The 13,230-nt window shown below is 43.2% G+C and overlaps 1 protein-coding gene across 1 annotated transcript in view; it reads left to right on the top strand.

Annotated features, from left to right (window-relative positions):
- The window catches only part of CMYA5 (cardiomyopathy associated 5), a 386,731-nt gene that overhangs the window by 75,664 nt on the left and 297,837 nt on the right, over nucleotides 1–13,230 (top strand). The window contains exon 2 of the mRNA XM_086960732.1: nucleotides 1,764–6,429. Coding sequence (XP_086816858.1) covers nucleotides 1,764–6,429 — 4,666 coding nt within the window. The remainder of the gene's footprint in view (nucleotides 1–1,763; nucleotides 6,430–13,230) is intronic.

Genomic DNA, 13,230 nt, shown 5'->3' with positions numbered 1-13,230 from the left:
CTCTACCCGCCCACCACTTTATCCTCCAACTCCACCCTCAAAATCCAGCATCCAAATCCGGCATCCAAGCACTACTACACACTCCAAATACACCCTCCGACTACAATCTCCAACTCCACCATCCAACTACGCCCTCCAACTCAACACTTCAAATCCACACTCCAAATCCTTCCTCCAACTACAAATTCACCCTCCAAAAACACCATCCAACTCCACCCTCTAACTCCAACATCCAAATCCACCCGCAAACTACAACTACGGACTCCAACTCCACCCTCAAAATCCAACTCCACCCTCCAACTCCACCCTCCAACACAACCCCTCAATGCCACAGCACTACTCAATGCAACAGCACCACTCAATGCCACAGCACCACTCAATGCCACATCACCACTCAATGCCACAGCACCACTCAGCCCACAGCATCCCTCAGCACCACTCAAAGCCACAGCACCACTCAACGCCACAGCACCACTCAGCACCACAGAATAACTCAGCGCCACAGAATTACTCAGCATCACTGAATGCCACAGCACCCCACAATGCCACAGCACCCCTCAATGCCACAGCACCCCTCAATGCCACAGCACCCCTCAATGCCACAGCACCACTCAATGCCACAGCACCACTCAATGCCACAGCACAACTCAGCGCACAGCATCCCTCAACGCCACAGTATCCCTTAACGTCACAGCATTACTCAACGCAACAGCATCACTCAATGCCACAGCATCACTCAATGCCACAGCATCACTCAACGCCACAGCATCACTCAGCACCACTGAAGGCCACAGCACCAATGAAGGCCACAGCATCACTCAGCACCACTGAATGCCACAGCATCACTCTGTGCAACCATTCAACAACAACTGGTTCTAATATGTTCTCTCAATGTTTCACGATTTATTACAAATGTCACAAAAAAGATGTTAATATTTCACTTCTGTCCTTGGATTTTCATCACAATAAAATACACTGAACATAATCTTCTCAAAAGTTATTTACAAAAGTTTAAGCTATTGCCATTATAAATTACAATAACTTTTATTTAAGTATTAATTATTAAAAAAAATAAAAGCCATTGTTATTTGTAATATTAATACATCTAAGTCATGTAAATACAACACATATTGCATTAGAAATGCTATAGGTGTCATGTATGTGAAAGTTAAAACTATTGGTATTGTAAATGACAAAGCTATTAATTTCGCTATTTTCAAAAACAACAGATAAATAAAATATTTGTCATTTACAATACCAATACCTCAAACTTTCCTAATGCGAGACCTATTGCATTGCAAATGCTTGTTCCTGTTCTGGTCCACCCTGGATGTATGATTTTGACTGCTGTGCAAGTATTACCCAAAGGTGAAGCAGGGGCACAGGTAAAAGGTGTTTGTATCATGTGGGATAGAAGATGTGGGCAGAGCTTTCAGCTGTTACAAAGAGTTACCATTTTCCAGGGGGAGCACTCTGAGTAAGTAGATAGACATACAATTTGCCAAGGGTGGGTGACGCCTTGGTTGTATTTTGTGGGTGACTTTAGATGAGCCTGATATATGTAGTTTTGTATATTGCTCTAGAAATCCAGTTTGCACATCCACTCAAGCTAGATCTAATGTTTAAAAATTGAAATAATTATTTGGATGCATTGTGGCATAGTACAAGAAACACTGGCTGGCAAAATTCTATTTTGATCTTGAGAACACGATTCAAGACTGACTTGAATGCTTTAAACGTATTATCTTACATGTTTCTTGCAGCTTGAAGGAAATCATCCAGAGTGAAGATGTCAAGCCAAAGCTGCAGTTCATCATGTCGAGCCCGAGCTTCTCCATGGTGACCGTCCAGTGTGAAGACAGTGGGATTATGTGGGAGACCAGTTCAAGCAGATGTTCCACTCCGTGGGCATCAGAAGCAAGTACCACCTCTGATGTTTTCAGCATGGAAAGTTCCTCTGTAGGATCCCCTTCGGGCAAAGTTATCTTTATAATGGATGAAAACAAAATTCGCCGAAAAAAGGTTTTTAAATCCTCAAACAGAACTCTGCTTCCGTCACATTTGAAAGGCGACATGGGACACAGAAAGAACGGGCCATCTGAATGCAAGGAGGCGGAATCAGAAAAGAAAGAGTACCCTGCCTTCGGTACAAAGCTCATTGCCCCAGAAGCACTAAGCGACCATGTGAATACCTCAAATGTAAACCACAACCTACCTGGGACAGGAGAAGCCTTGGCAAATGCACCAGTTTTAGCAAAACCTCCAAGCACAGAAGAAACAATGGCGCACGTGCCAACTGTAGCAAAGCCCGTAAGCACAGAGAGCGCACCGCAGAAAGTAAAGCCGCCTCCCAAAGGATCTGTCCTGTCTAGAATTCAGAAATTCAATGCTGTTTCAGAACCGCCAAAACCACCACCAAGGAGATCTAGAGGTAAGGTACCAGCTGTGCCATTTGTTGCAAAAGGGGAGTTACCAAAAGGCAGTGAACAATCAGTTGATAAAAATAAAAAGGGGGCATCTGAGTCCCAAGGTTCCACCATTGGTAAAGACCATAACAATATTTTACAACCTGTCTCAGCAAACGTTCAGTTGACTGTGTTAACAAACGGAGTTCGTACAGTTCATTCTAATATTGAAGCGAAAGAAAATATTGTTCCATGTCCAAATGATGAAGCCCTTACACCTGAGAGTGAAATATCCATAACAAAATCCGATCCAAATAGTTTACACTCTGGACTGACTTCTACAGAGCAAAGGCACCACAAACCTGTGACGGACATGCCTTCAGACTTTGTTTCAAATCATCTTTCAAATGGAGTATTACCTACGCTCATTCATGACAAAAATGGGAACCATATCTACCCAACCATGTTAGGCATGCAAATACCAAAACCTGTTGTAGAAGGGACAGGCACTGAATGCACAGGTGAAAAAGAACTGTTGAGTGAAAATGTCCCCTTATTAGCAACTAGCAGCCACAGGCTTAACACTGCAGTTGGCGTGTCAAGACAATATACACATATCTTACCAGATAATTCTGAGAATATTATGAAACCTAGAGAGACCAATAAGAAAGCCAAGAATGTTGACGATCAGTCCAATGCGTTCAGCATTATTTCTGAAGGATATGAAATTTTGAATATTCATGCACCCCCACAGTTTTCTTCAGTTGACCAAGAAGAAAGTGAACACATGAAGGATAAATTGGAATACCTCGAAGACAATCCCATATTTAAAACCAATCAGTTGCTTGATAGAGATCATGCTGATGTGTTGGCAGCATTCAAAGATGATGCAAATGGCGTTGCAGACAGCATTAGAAAAAAAGATACTATAAATAAAATAAAAGGACATGAAGTTAATGTTGAAACAACTGCAAAAGAAACTTTGACCGGAGATGAAAATAATTTCAATACCATAAAAAGTGCTGTTGACATGGATTACTTTGAAAAGTACACTTTAGTTGATGACCAAGTCCCCATTCCACCAGAACTGCAGGTGTCTATTAAAGGGGACGTAGTTAACAATAATCATAATGGAAACCCATCACAACTCAATGAAGGAAGTAGCTCTTTTGCAGAAAGATTGAATGCTAGTACTTTTGAAGATGAATTTTACTCACCAGACACTGATATTGATGAAGCCTTTTATGGGATTGCACAAGAGGAAGTGGAACCACGTCCTAGAACGTTTCTGAATGGTTTAGGCACCCAAAATTCTTTTGACCGAGAGATTAAAATGGAAGTAACAGAGGATAATAATGATTCAGAATTTACAGGTACATGCTTATTTAACACAGAGCAAGGAGTGTTAGAACGCTCCATGCTGTTTCCAACAACAGTCAAATTAGTTGATCCAGAACTTTTGGAGGAACCACCAGCGTTGGCGTTTTTGTATACAGATCTATATGAACAAGCAACTGGAGATAGGACAAAAGAAGAAAGTGAGCATTCCGACACAGAAAGTGTCAATTCAGACCGCTCGTTCCCAGAACGAAATTCTGACACAGATGATGGGCCTGGAATCTATTTTGAAAAATACATTTTGAAAGATGAAGTGCCCTTCAATATAGATGGGTCTAAAAAGGGCTTTAAAGATCATTATGAAGAGGAGGATTCAAAACAATTTATTGACTTCTATGCTGAACACAAGACAAGTCCACCAACTGCTTCTGAAGATGTTGATGACATACACAACCTACAACAGTGTCAAATGACTAGACAGGAGGAAAGCTCTGTCACACAACACACTGTTTCAGATGTGGAGGACTTTGGAGAAAGGATAGATTTGTTGACAGAAGATACTCAGTCAGAAGAGCCTAGTGACATTTTATCTTGGGAAACAACTCAGTCAGTTGATCATATCAAAATTAAACCCCATGAGTTAACTCAGTTAAGCGATTTCAGAGATTTCGAAGCTTCTGAAGTAGTTCAGGCAAGCAATGTCAGTGAACTAATAGCTACTGGAGAGGGTCTGCCACAGGATGTCATAGAACTTGAAGCTTCAGAAATAGCTCTCCCAGATGTTGCCGTAGGACTAGTAACTCATGAAGTGTCACTAGCAAATAGTGCCACAGAAATAATAACCGACAAAGACTCTCTACCAAATGATACACAAGAAATAATAACCAACAAAGACTCTCTACCAAATGATAATCGAGAAATAATAACTGACGAAGACTCTCTACCAAATAATACACAAGAAATAATAACTGACGAAGTCCCTCTATTAAATGATACACGAGAAATAATAACTGATGAAGACTCTCTACCAAATGATACACGAGAGATAATAACTGACAAAGACTCTCTACCAATTGATACAAGAGAAATAATAACTTACGGAGGAACTCTGTCCAATGATGCTACAGAACTCGTGGATTCTGAAGTATCTCTACAAATTGATGCCACAGAACTCATAGCTTCCAATGTAGCTCTACCAAATGATGCCAGAGAAGTAATGACATCTGAATCAGCTTTACCAAATGATAGTGAAGAACTCTTGGCATCTGAAGTAGCTCAATCAAATGTTCAAAGAGAAGTTGTAACTTCAGACATTGCACAGTCACAGGATGCTGAAGAACTTGTAATTTGTGATGTTACTCAATCAAATGATGCAGGACCTTTCAAGGCACTTGAGATAAATGAACCTGGAGAACATGTACCTTATGGAGGGCCACTTATTGCATCTTGTGATGAAGATGTCAGTGTTTCCATTCCTGTCAACATCACTGGGGAAATGGTGGAATCAACTGTGTTTTCAGAAAACGAATTAATGGCAGAAGATACCAATCAGCAATGTGGTCATGTGCCCAACCAAGATATTACTGTATTACGAAAAACAGATTCCTTTGAAGACGAAGCATATGGCCAGTTCATGTTAAATGATACCCCTTGTGTAGATGATTTAGAACCTGTTGAAGAAGAATCAAAAGCAGTAACAGTTGATACAACAGGTGACATTATTTCTGATATTAGACATGGAGAGCCATGTTTGGGTGAAAACCTATATGACCACCTTATCAAAGAAGCCCAAGAGATGGAGCAAGTTTCAAAACCCTCCGTCCTTAATATAGAAGAGCAATCGGACAGGTGTATATTGGAAGGTTTTTCCAGCCAATCCCAGGAAAATATTGATAGTATAGTAAGTGAGAAAGAAGGTTTATGGAAAAGGGATGAAACATCTGCAAAGGGAGACAGGGAAAGTGCAAATGATCATCAAATTCCTGATGTCATTGAGAGCACTGAGGTACTTTCTGCCCAACAAGATATGTTCCAGGCGGGTGAAACAGACATGGCTGAATCTACTGAAAGAGACCAAGTTGTAACTACTGAAACAGTCAACACGGAACTTTGTGAAATACCCACAATCACCCAAATGAAAGACGATCTAGTGGAAATTAAGGCTGAGCATGTCAGTCCTGAAGTGGTGTCAGATACAATTTGTGATGATGTGGCTTCACAGTCCACACCCGCACTGGACAACTTTAAGGAACAGCCTGAAATACAAAGTCATGAAGAAGAAACTGAGGATTTGGTGGACTATGAAATAATCACTCATGAAGAACTGTTGCAGGATGAAATGTCATCTGATTACCCGCAGGATGAGCTCATGCTTTTAGTGGATAAAGACTTTTCCGATCACGCAAGTGATGGGGGCTTTGAATTTGTAAATGAATTAGCACAGGATGTGACTACTGAGCAGGAGGATTCAGCCTTTGAAATGCTAGAAGAGGAAAAAGTATCTGCAGAGTGCGAGGCGAAAAGTCCAGAGTCTGGAAAAGCACCTTCACCAAAAGAACCAAAATTGCCTCAAATTGATACATATTGCTATTTGTGCAGATGTGCAATCCCTGCCTTCGATAAGATTTTTGGAGAACATAAAGACCATGAAGTCACAACATTAGATAACGCAGTAATTGAGATGACGGTAAGTTGAACATTATTGATAACGGATGAAAATCAGGTTATACCTAAGCTGTGCTGTTATTTATGTACGACGTTCTTACAGGCATCTCAAGGTATGGCACTGAATGCATGTAGCACTTTGTAATTAAGTGTTATGGGTACTAAAGTGGGTGATAAATAGTTCCAGAGAGGCAGCCAAAAGTTTGCAGAGCAATTTATGAGACAATAAAGAATAGCACAGAGAACAGCATGCATGAGCACATATAAGCAGAAGACCTCACATCTAGCATTTCTATACAGGTGCCTGGGTGTCTATGGGGCCGTTTACAAATAGGTTTAGTTTTGAGTCAATTTTTGAACTGCCTGATGCACACATCTAAAATACTTGCCTGCGTGCCTTCCTTGGTTGCCTTTCCGGATGTTGAGTCACACCAGAGCTTGGTTCCAGTTGGCATGGGGTCAGCTCGAAATTAATATTCCTCTACAAGGTACTCTGCCATCTTTGTGATGACAGCTTTGAAAATGAGGAGCTGGGTCTTGAACAGGATGAATACTAATGAGGGGGAACAGCTGCAGTTCTATCACTGTGGTTTATGTATCCAATGGTTCCTTTTTATTCGATCACGAAGGTGGAAACGATGTGCAACATATATTACATGGAGTAAAAGTTGGGTTTGCAATTCTAGAAAGCAGTGTGAAAAGGATACCACCTTGTACAGTTTCATGGCATTTTGGGTGTAGGGAGACAAGGCTTGAAAATTTTGATACCGGGATGTTTATGTCTGTTTGTGAGCGTGGGCCTTGTATATGAGCTATAAACAAGAGCAAAGAGGAACTGCTTCTGTTTCAAAAGGAGCTCTACGAGATTTGAAGTTATTTAATACATTTTGAATATGTTTGTTTAAAACATAACAGTGGTAAGTAACTATTAACACATCTCTAAACTTTCTACATCGTGCAGTTAAGCGAAATCACTATGTCAATACAAGGTCACTTTTGCAAAATTCTATTCTGGGAAAGTACATTCTGGTGACACAAAGGGAGATACAAACAAAGTCCAGGTAATATTTCCCAATGTTGGTCTAATGAAGGAGCTAGGCGACAACGTGGTGTTCACATGTATTACAGGCAGAAACACCTATTGTCATCCAAATCCCAATAGTCCTAAAGTATTCAAATTGTGGAGGAACTGGTAAGTCCTCTTATGGAGTACTGTCTGCCCCCAATTAATCTTCTGGTGAAAGTACCTGCACTACAGGGATAATATGGCAGAGGTAACTTTGCTAGTGGAGTTTTCACTGGAAGGAAATCCTTCAATAGAGGATTTACCATGTTCTTCACAAATTGGAGGAATTTCCTTAACCACCAAACTCTAAACCAGGCCCTTAATTCTATGGCCCTCCAACCTGCATTTAAAATATGATGGTGGGTGTGAAAATCCCACTTGTAAGTGGAGCTTAATGTTTACTGTTATATCCAAAAAAATATTTAGCCCTGTTTAATGGCCACATGCTCTGTCAATTGTTAGACAGCCAGACTAGATATTGGACATTTCGTGTTGTGACATTGATGTACTTTAGTGAGGATTATTAGATTGTCTGAGGGTTCTTTTATCTAAGGCACACAGCTAGAATGGGCGCTCAAGTAGAGTCTCCGGTACATAAAAAAACAATGCTTAGCAGTATAGCAAACTGAAAGGAGGCCTAGGCCCATTTCCCTTTTGCAACCCATAGCCTTTGTTATGTAAAAAAGTCCCAATCAGAACTCCTCACCCTCCAGAACACTCCAGAGAGAACCTTTTGCCCCTCAGATTTTCTACCGCACATTGTGCTAGGGAGTCTCCTTTGAGCTCTGCTCAAACTCTTCATTCTGCTCACTTTGACTGGGATTTGAGGTTGTCTCTTTTTCCAGATTTAATTATTTAAAGCTCCTTTTTCTTCTGACATGGCTGACAAGGAGACGAAAGGTCTATTTAGAGCCTGAGCCACCTGCTCTAAGAAAAGGCTTTATATAGATGATCCCCATAAAGACTGCATATACTGCCTTTATCCAGAGCATCAAGCGAAGGATTGTAACATATGCCGCACCTTCTCCAATAAAACCTTGAGGGATCGTGAAGGAAGGCTTCTACTTTGGCTCCAAAAGGTGAAGGCCAGGAAGGATATCCTCTCAAGTGATTGTGAGGAGGAATCGGCCTCATCCAGGAGATCTCAGAAAAGCAATAGATCTCCTCAGGCCCATACCTCAGGTGAGAGACCTGAGAAGGCCCCTAAAAAGACCACACCAGTCTCTTTGGGGCGCAGTCCCTCAAAATCTCCTTCAGGTAAAGCTAAGGAGAAGAAGGGTCATGCTTCAGAGGTGAAAAAGGTAAAGAAAACTGCCTCAGAGCCCTCAAAATCTCCTCCCAGAATCAAAATTACCATCTAGGAATAATCTTCTACACCTTCTGAGGAAAAGGAGAAAAGATCTTCATCGACGACGAGGAAAATCGTATCATCGTCGACGAAGGCGACGTCGTCGTCGACGAAGACTGAGGTAAAGACTGTGTCTAAAGCTGTGTCGCCGTCAGCACTTCCACCGTCGACGACGGTATCGACAACGATGTCGATGACGAGTCCTTCGACGACGATGGCATTGACGACGACCATGACTACACTTGCATCGTCGACGGGATCGTCGACGAAATCGTCGTCGTCAGCAACGACCACGGGACCGTCATCGACGACGACAGTGAGAACAACGTCGACGGTAATGATTTTGTTGACGGCTGCGTCGACGAGGGAAAAACCCCGCAAAAGCGTTTTTTGGCCTGGAAAAGAACGATTACGCCAGAAAGTACGTCTTCTAAGTAAGGTGTCGCCATTAGTTCCTTCTCACCTTCTGGAGGAAGAAGATTCAGAGGACGAAGATGATGGTGGTCCTTTTGGATATGCTAGTAGCCCATCCCAACTAAGGGTGAAATACCAGGAGGAGGACTCGCAGGATGAGTATGAAGAATTTCAGGATCATCCCCAACAACAACACCACTAGGAACAACGTGAGGAGATGACAAGTGTGCCATCTTCTTTATTAAAGGATCTTCAATTCATGCTAGAAGATTATAAGAAAAGATATCCTATGCCTTGGGCCTCTAAGGAAATTCCTGAGTTTACACCTCGACTACGCTCTGTACCAGGTACGCCAGTGCGTAGGCGGGAGATCTTGCCAGAGCATCTCCCTAAATCTCCGCCACCAAGACCTCAGCAAGATCCTGACACTACTGATGATGATCAGGTAGAGGGAGAGATTACGGATCCTAGTAAGGAGTGGGACGATTAACTCATTCCTTCACCTTCGTCTCCCTCACCAAAACCTGTGGATTCCCCATCAGAGGACAATGGTGGTTTTCATAACCTGATGGAAAGGGCCACTAAAAGATTCACTCTTTCCATGGTAAAGGATAAATCTGAGTGTTTCCTATATGACTTTAAAGAAACCCATCGTAGATCTGTTCGGTCCTTGCCGGTTGTAAATTATATTTGGGAAGAAGGCCTAAAGGTGATGGAATCACCGGCTACAGTGACTCCAGTTCTAGCAAGACTGGACAAGAAATATAAAGCGCCTGCAGATGCTCCCCGCTGTCTTTTGGGTCACCCCAAACCGGACTTGGCTATTACACAAATGGCGCAGCAGAAGTCGAGAAATCCTTCGGCTCTGATTACGGTGCCCCCAGACAGAGAAGGAAGAAGGCTGTACAACGCAGGTAAAAGATTTTCCTCGATGCCAGCTCTGCTAGTGAAGGCTGCAAATGCCCTGGCCATTCTAGGAAGATACGACAGGCAAATGTGGTGTGCCCTGTCACCATATATTGACCCTGTGCCAGAAGCGGAGAGGCAGGAAGCCAGAAAGATTCTTCAAGAGGGGGTGAGGACTTCGGCGGTAGTCATAGATTGCGCTATGGATATAGCGACAACGGCTTTCAGGTCTCTAGGAGGAGCAGCGTTGCTGCGCAGACAAGGGTGGTTGAGAGTGACAGCTTTTAGACCAGAGGTCCAGAATAAAATCTTGGATCTTCCTTTCAACGGTGAAGACTTATTTGGCAAGCATGTGAATGACACACTACAAAGTATCAAAAAAGATACTTATACTGCTAAAGAATTGGGAACTCTACAATACAGGAAGGTTCCTTTTCAAGGCTTTAAGGGTAGGAGTCAACCATCTTACAGAGGAGGATATCAACAAGGGAGATATTCCTCTTATACCAGCTCTTCTCAACCCTAACATCAGCAGTATACACAGCGACAGTCTGGAGGTTATACCACATCTACTCCAAGAGGTAGAGGAGGTTGTCAAGGGAAAGATAACACCCGACGACAATGACAACCTTCAAGTTCCGGCTACACTGACTCTACTGGGATCATATGTTCCCCTGGGGGGAAAGATTTCTGACTTTCTTCAAAATTGGCATGAGATAACTAAGGACCAATGGGTCCTCACCATTATTCAATTCGGCCACACTCTAGAATTTTTACAAACAGCCCCTTGTACGCCACCGATGTATCACAAGGTCAACCATCTGCATCAAATCCAGAAGGAGATTTGGACAATGCTCCGAAAGGGAGCAATAGAACCGGTCCTGAACTCCTAAAGAGGAAAGGGGTTTTACTCCTGATTCTTTATAGTCAGGAAGAATATCTTCTAATGGCGTCCTATTCTGGATCTCAGATCCCTGAACACATATCTCAAGAAGCAATCTTTCAGGAGGGTTTCTCTTCAGGACATCCTTCAACCAGTGAACCTGGGAATCATATGACTCCGTTAGACCTACAGGATGCGTACTTTCACGTCCCCATCCATCCTTCCCACAGGCAGTACCTTCGGTTCAAGGTAGCCGGAGAACATTACCAATTCAAGGTACTGCCATTCGGCCTGAAATCAGCCCCAAGAGTATTCACAAAATGTCTGGCTCCAGTGGCGGCTGCCTTAAGGAAACAAAAACATCAAGTTTTTTCTTACCTAGATGAATGGTTAGTCAAGGCACCATCAGAAGCACTAGCCAGAACGTCAACAAGGGCGTGCATAGACTTGTTCACCAAGCTGGGATTGACTGTACACGAGGAAAAATCATCCCTTCAACCAACCAAACGGATAACTTTTTTGGGAGCAATTTTAGATACAGAGAGAAACAAGGCGTTCCCCTCCAAAGAAAGACAGCTAAAGATTGTGTCTCATTTCCAGGAGTTTCAAAAAAGAAAGTATCTTTCAGTACACAGGTACAAATCATTACTGGGGATAATGTCATCTTGCATCCCCCTCGTACCTCACTGCAGACTAAGAATGTGCCCATTGCAAGAGCAACTCGACCTACAATGGCGTCAAGCGGAGGGATCCTTCGAGGATGTGATCCAAGTAACACCGGTCATGAGGCAAGCGGCAGCATGGTGGACACAACAACTGAATGTCTTTCAAGGGCTCTCGTTCCTCGCAGCACCAGCCCCATTGGTAGTGACTACAGATGCGTCCCTAGAAGGGTGGGGATCGTTTCTTCAGGACTTTCAGGTCAGCGGTCGTTGGAAGTTGCACGAACAGCAATTACACATGAACTTCCTAGAACTTAGGGCAGTACGCTTCGCATTGCTGGCTTTCCTACCAAGGATAAAAGGTTTGTCAGTGTTGATAAGAACGGACAACACGACTGCGCTGCACTACCTAAACAAACAGGGAGGAACTAGATCGCTCTCCCTCTCCCAGGAAGCCCAAAATATATGGGAATGGGCTCTACAGCAAGGGAAATCCATGCCAGCAGAACATCTCCCAGGGGATCAGAACACCAAAGCGGATACTCTCAGCAGGCTCAAACCATCCTGCCACGAGTGAGAGTTGGACCGAGGAGTCCTGGACAACATTTTCAGAACATGGGGAAAACCAACAGTAGACCTTTGCGCCACAAGGGAGAACAAGAAATGCCGGTTCTTCGCAAGCTGGCTTCCCCAGTGGGGGTCCTGGGGCAATGCGTTTTCGATGGCATGGTCCGGCGTCTTTGCCTACACTTTTCCTCCGATTCCCCTCCTGCCGCGAGTGATTGCGAAGATCAAGAAAGAACCGTGCCGGCTCATCCTGATAGCCCAATGGTGGCCCAGGCAACACTGGTTCGCGGAACTTCTGCTACTGTCAGAGAATCAACCAATCCACCTCCAATCAATGCCACCAATTCTGACAACGTTAAGAACAACAAGGGACCCCAAGTAAATCAGCATAGGACCTCGGGGAGCATACTTTGTAAAACAACAATGGTCCCATGCATTTAAGAAATGTATGCGAAACAATGCATATAGACGAAATCAATTCTATATTTGGAGCGACATGTCCAGCCAGGAGGTCTTCAATTTTTTACTCAATTGAAAGTTTTATACAATGGAATACCTTCAACAAATCACCAGTGTGGGGCACAAGCCTGTACCAAACACAGATCAGTACAGAAGGTTGACAGAAGACAAAACAGGGCTTGTTAAGGCAAAAGCAGCGGTTTCTGTAAATCAGGACATTTAATAAATGCCTTATGGTTGTAAGCCTCTAATGCCGGGGTAGATATTACCGGTAGGATTCATGCAGCGAGCGTGATGGTAAAATGCCTAATGAAGGCAGAGCAACCCAGAATCGGGCGCAATTCTGAATACCCGCGTTACAATTGTGTAAATCCGCGGTGCCAGGAGTCCCGGGTCAGTCGGTAGTGGAGTCTGCTTCCTGGCTGTCCTGATGATGGTCCCCATGATTAAGTAGTGGGACCGAAACGCCGTCGACCTGTTGTGCACCTTATACAAAAACTTGATCTATATGTTATGTA

The sequence above is a fragment of the Lissotriton vulgaris genome, chromosome 3_1, assembly GCF_964263255.1.
Source record: "Lissotriton vulgaris chromosome 3_1, aLisVul1.2, whole genome shotgun sequence".
Classification (NCBI taxonomy): Eukaryota; Metazoa; Chordata; class Amphibia; order Caudata; family Salamandridae; genus Lissotriton; species Lissotriton vulgaris.
The sequence above is the reverse complement of the archived record's forward strand: the minus strand, read 5'-3'. Positions and strand labels throughout refer to the sequence as shown.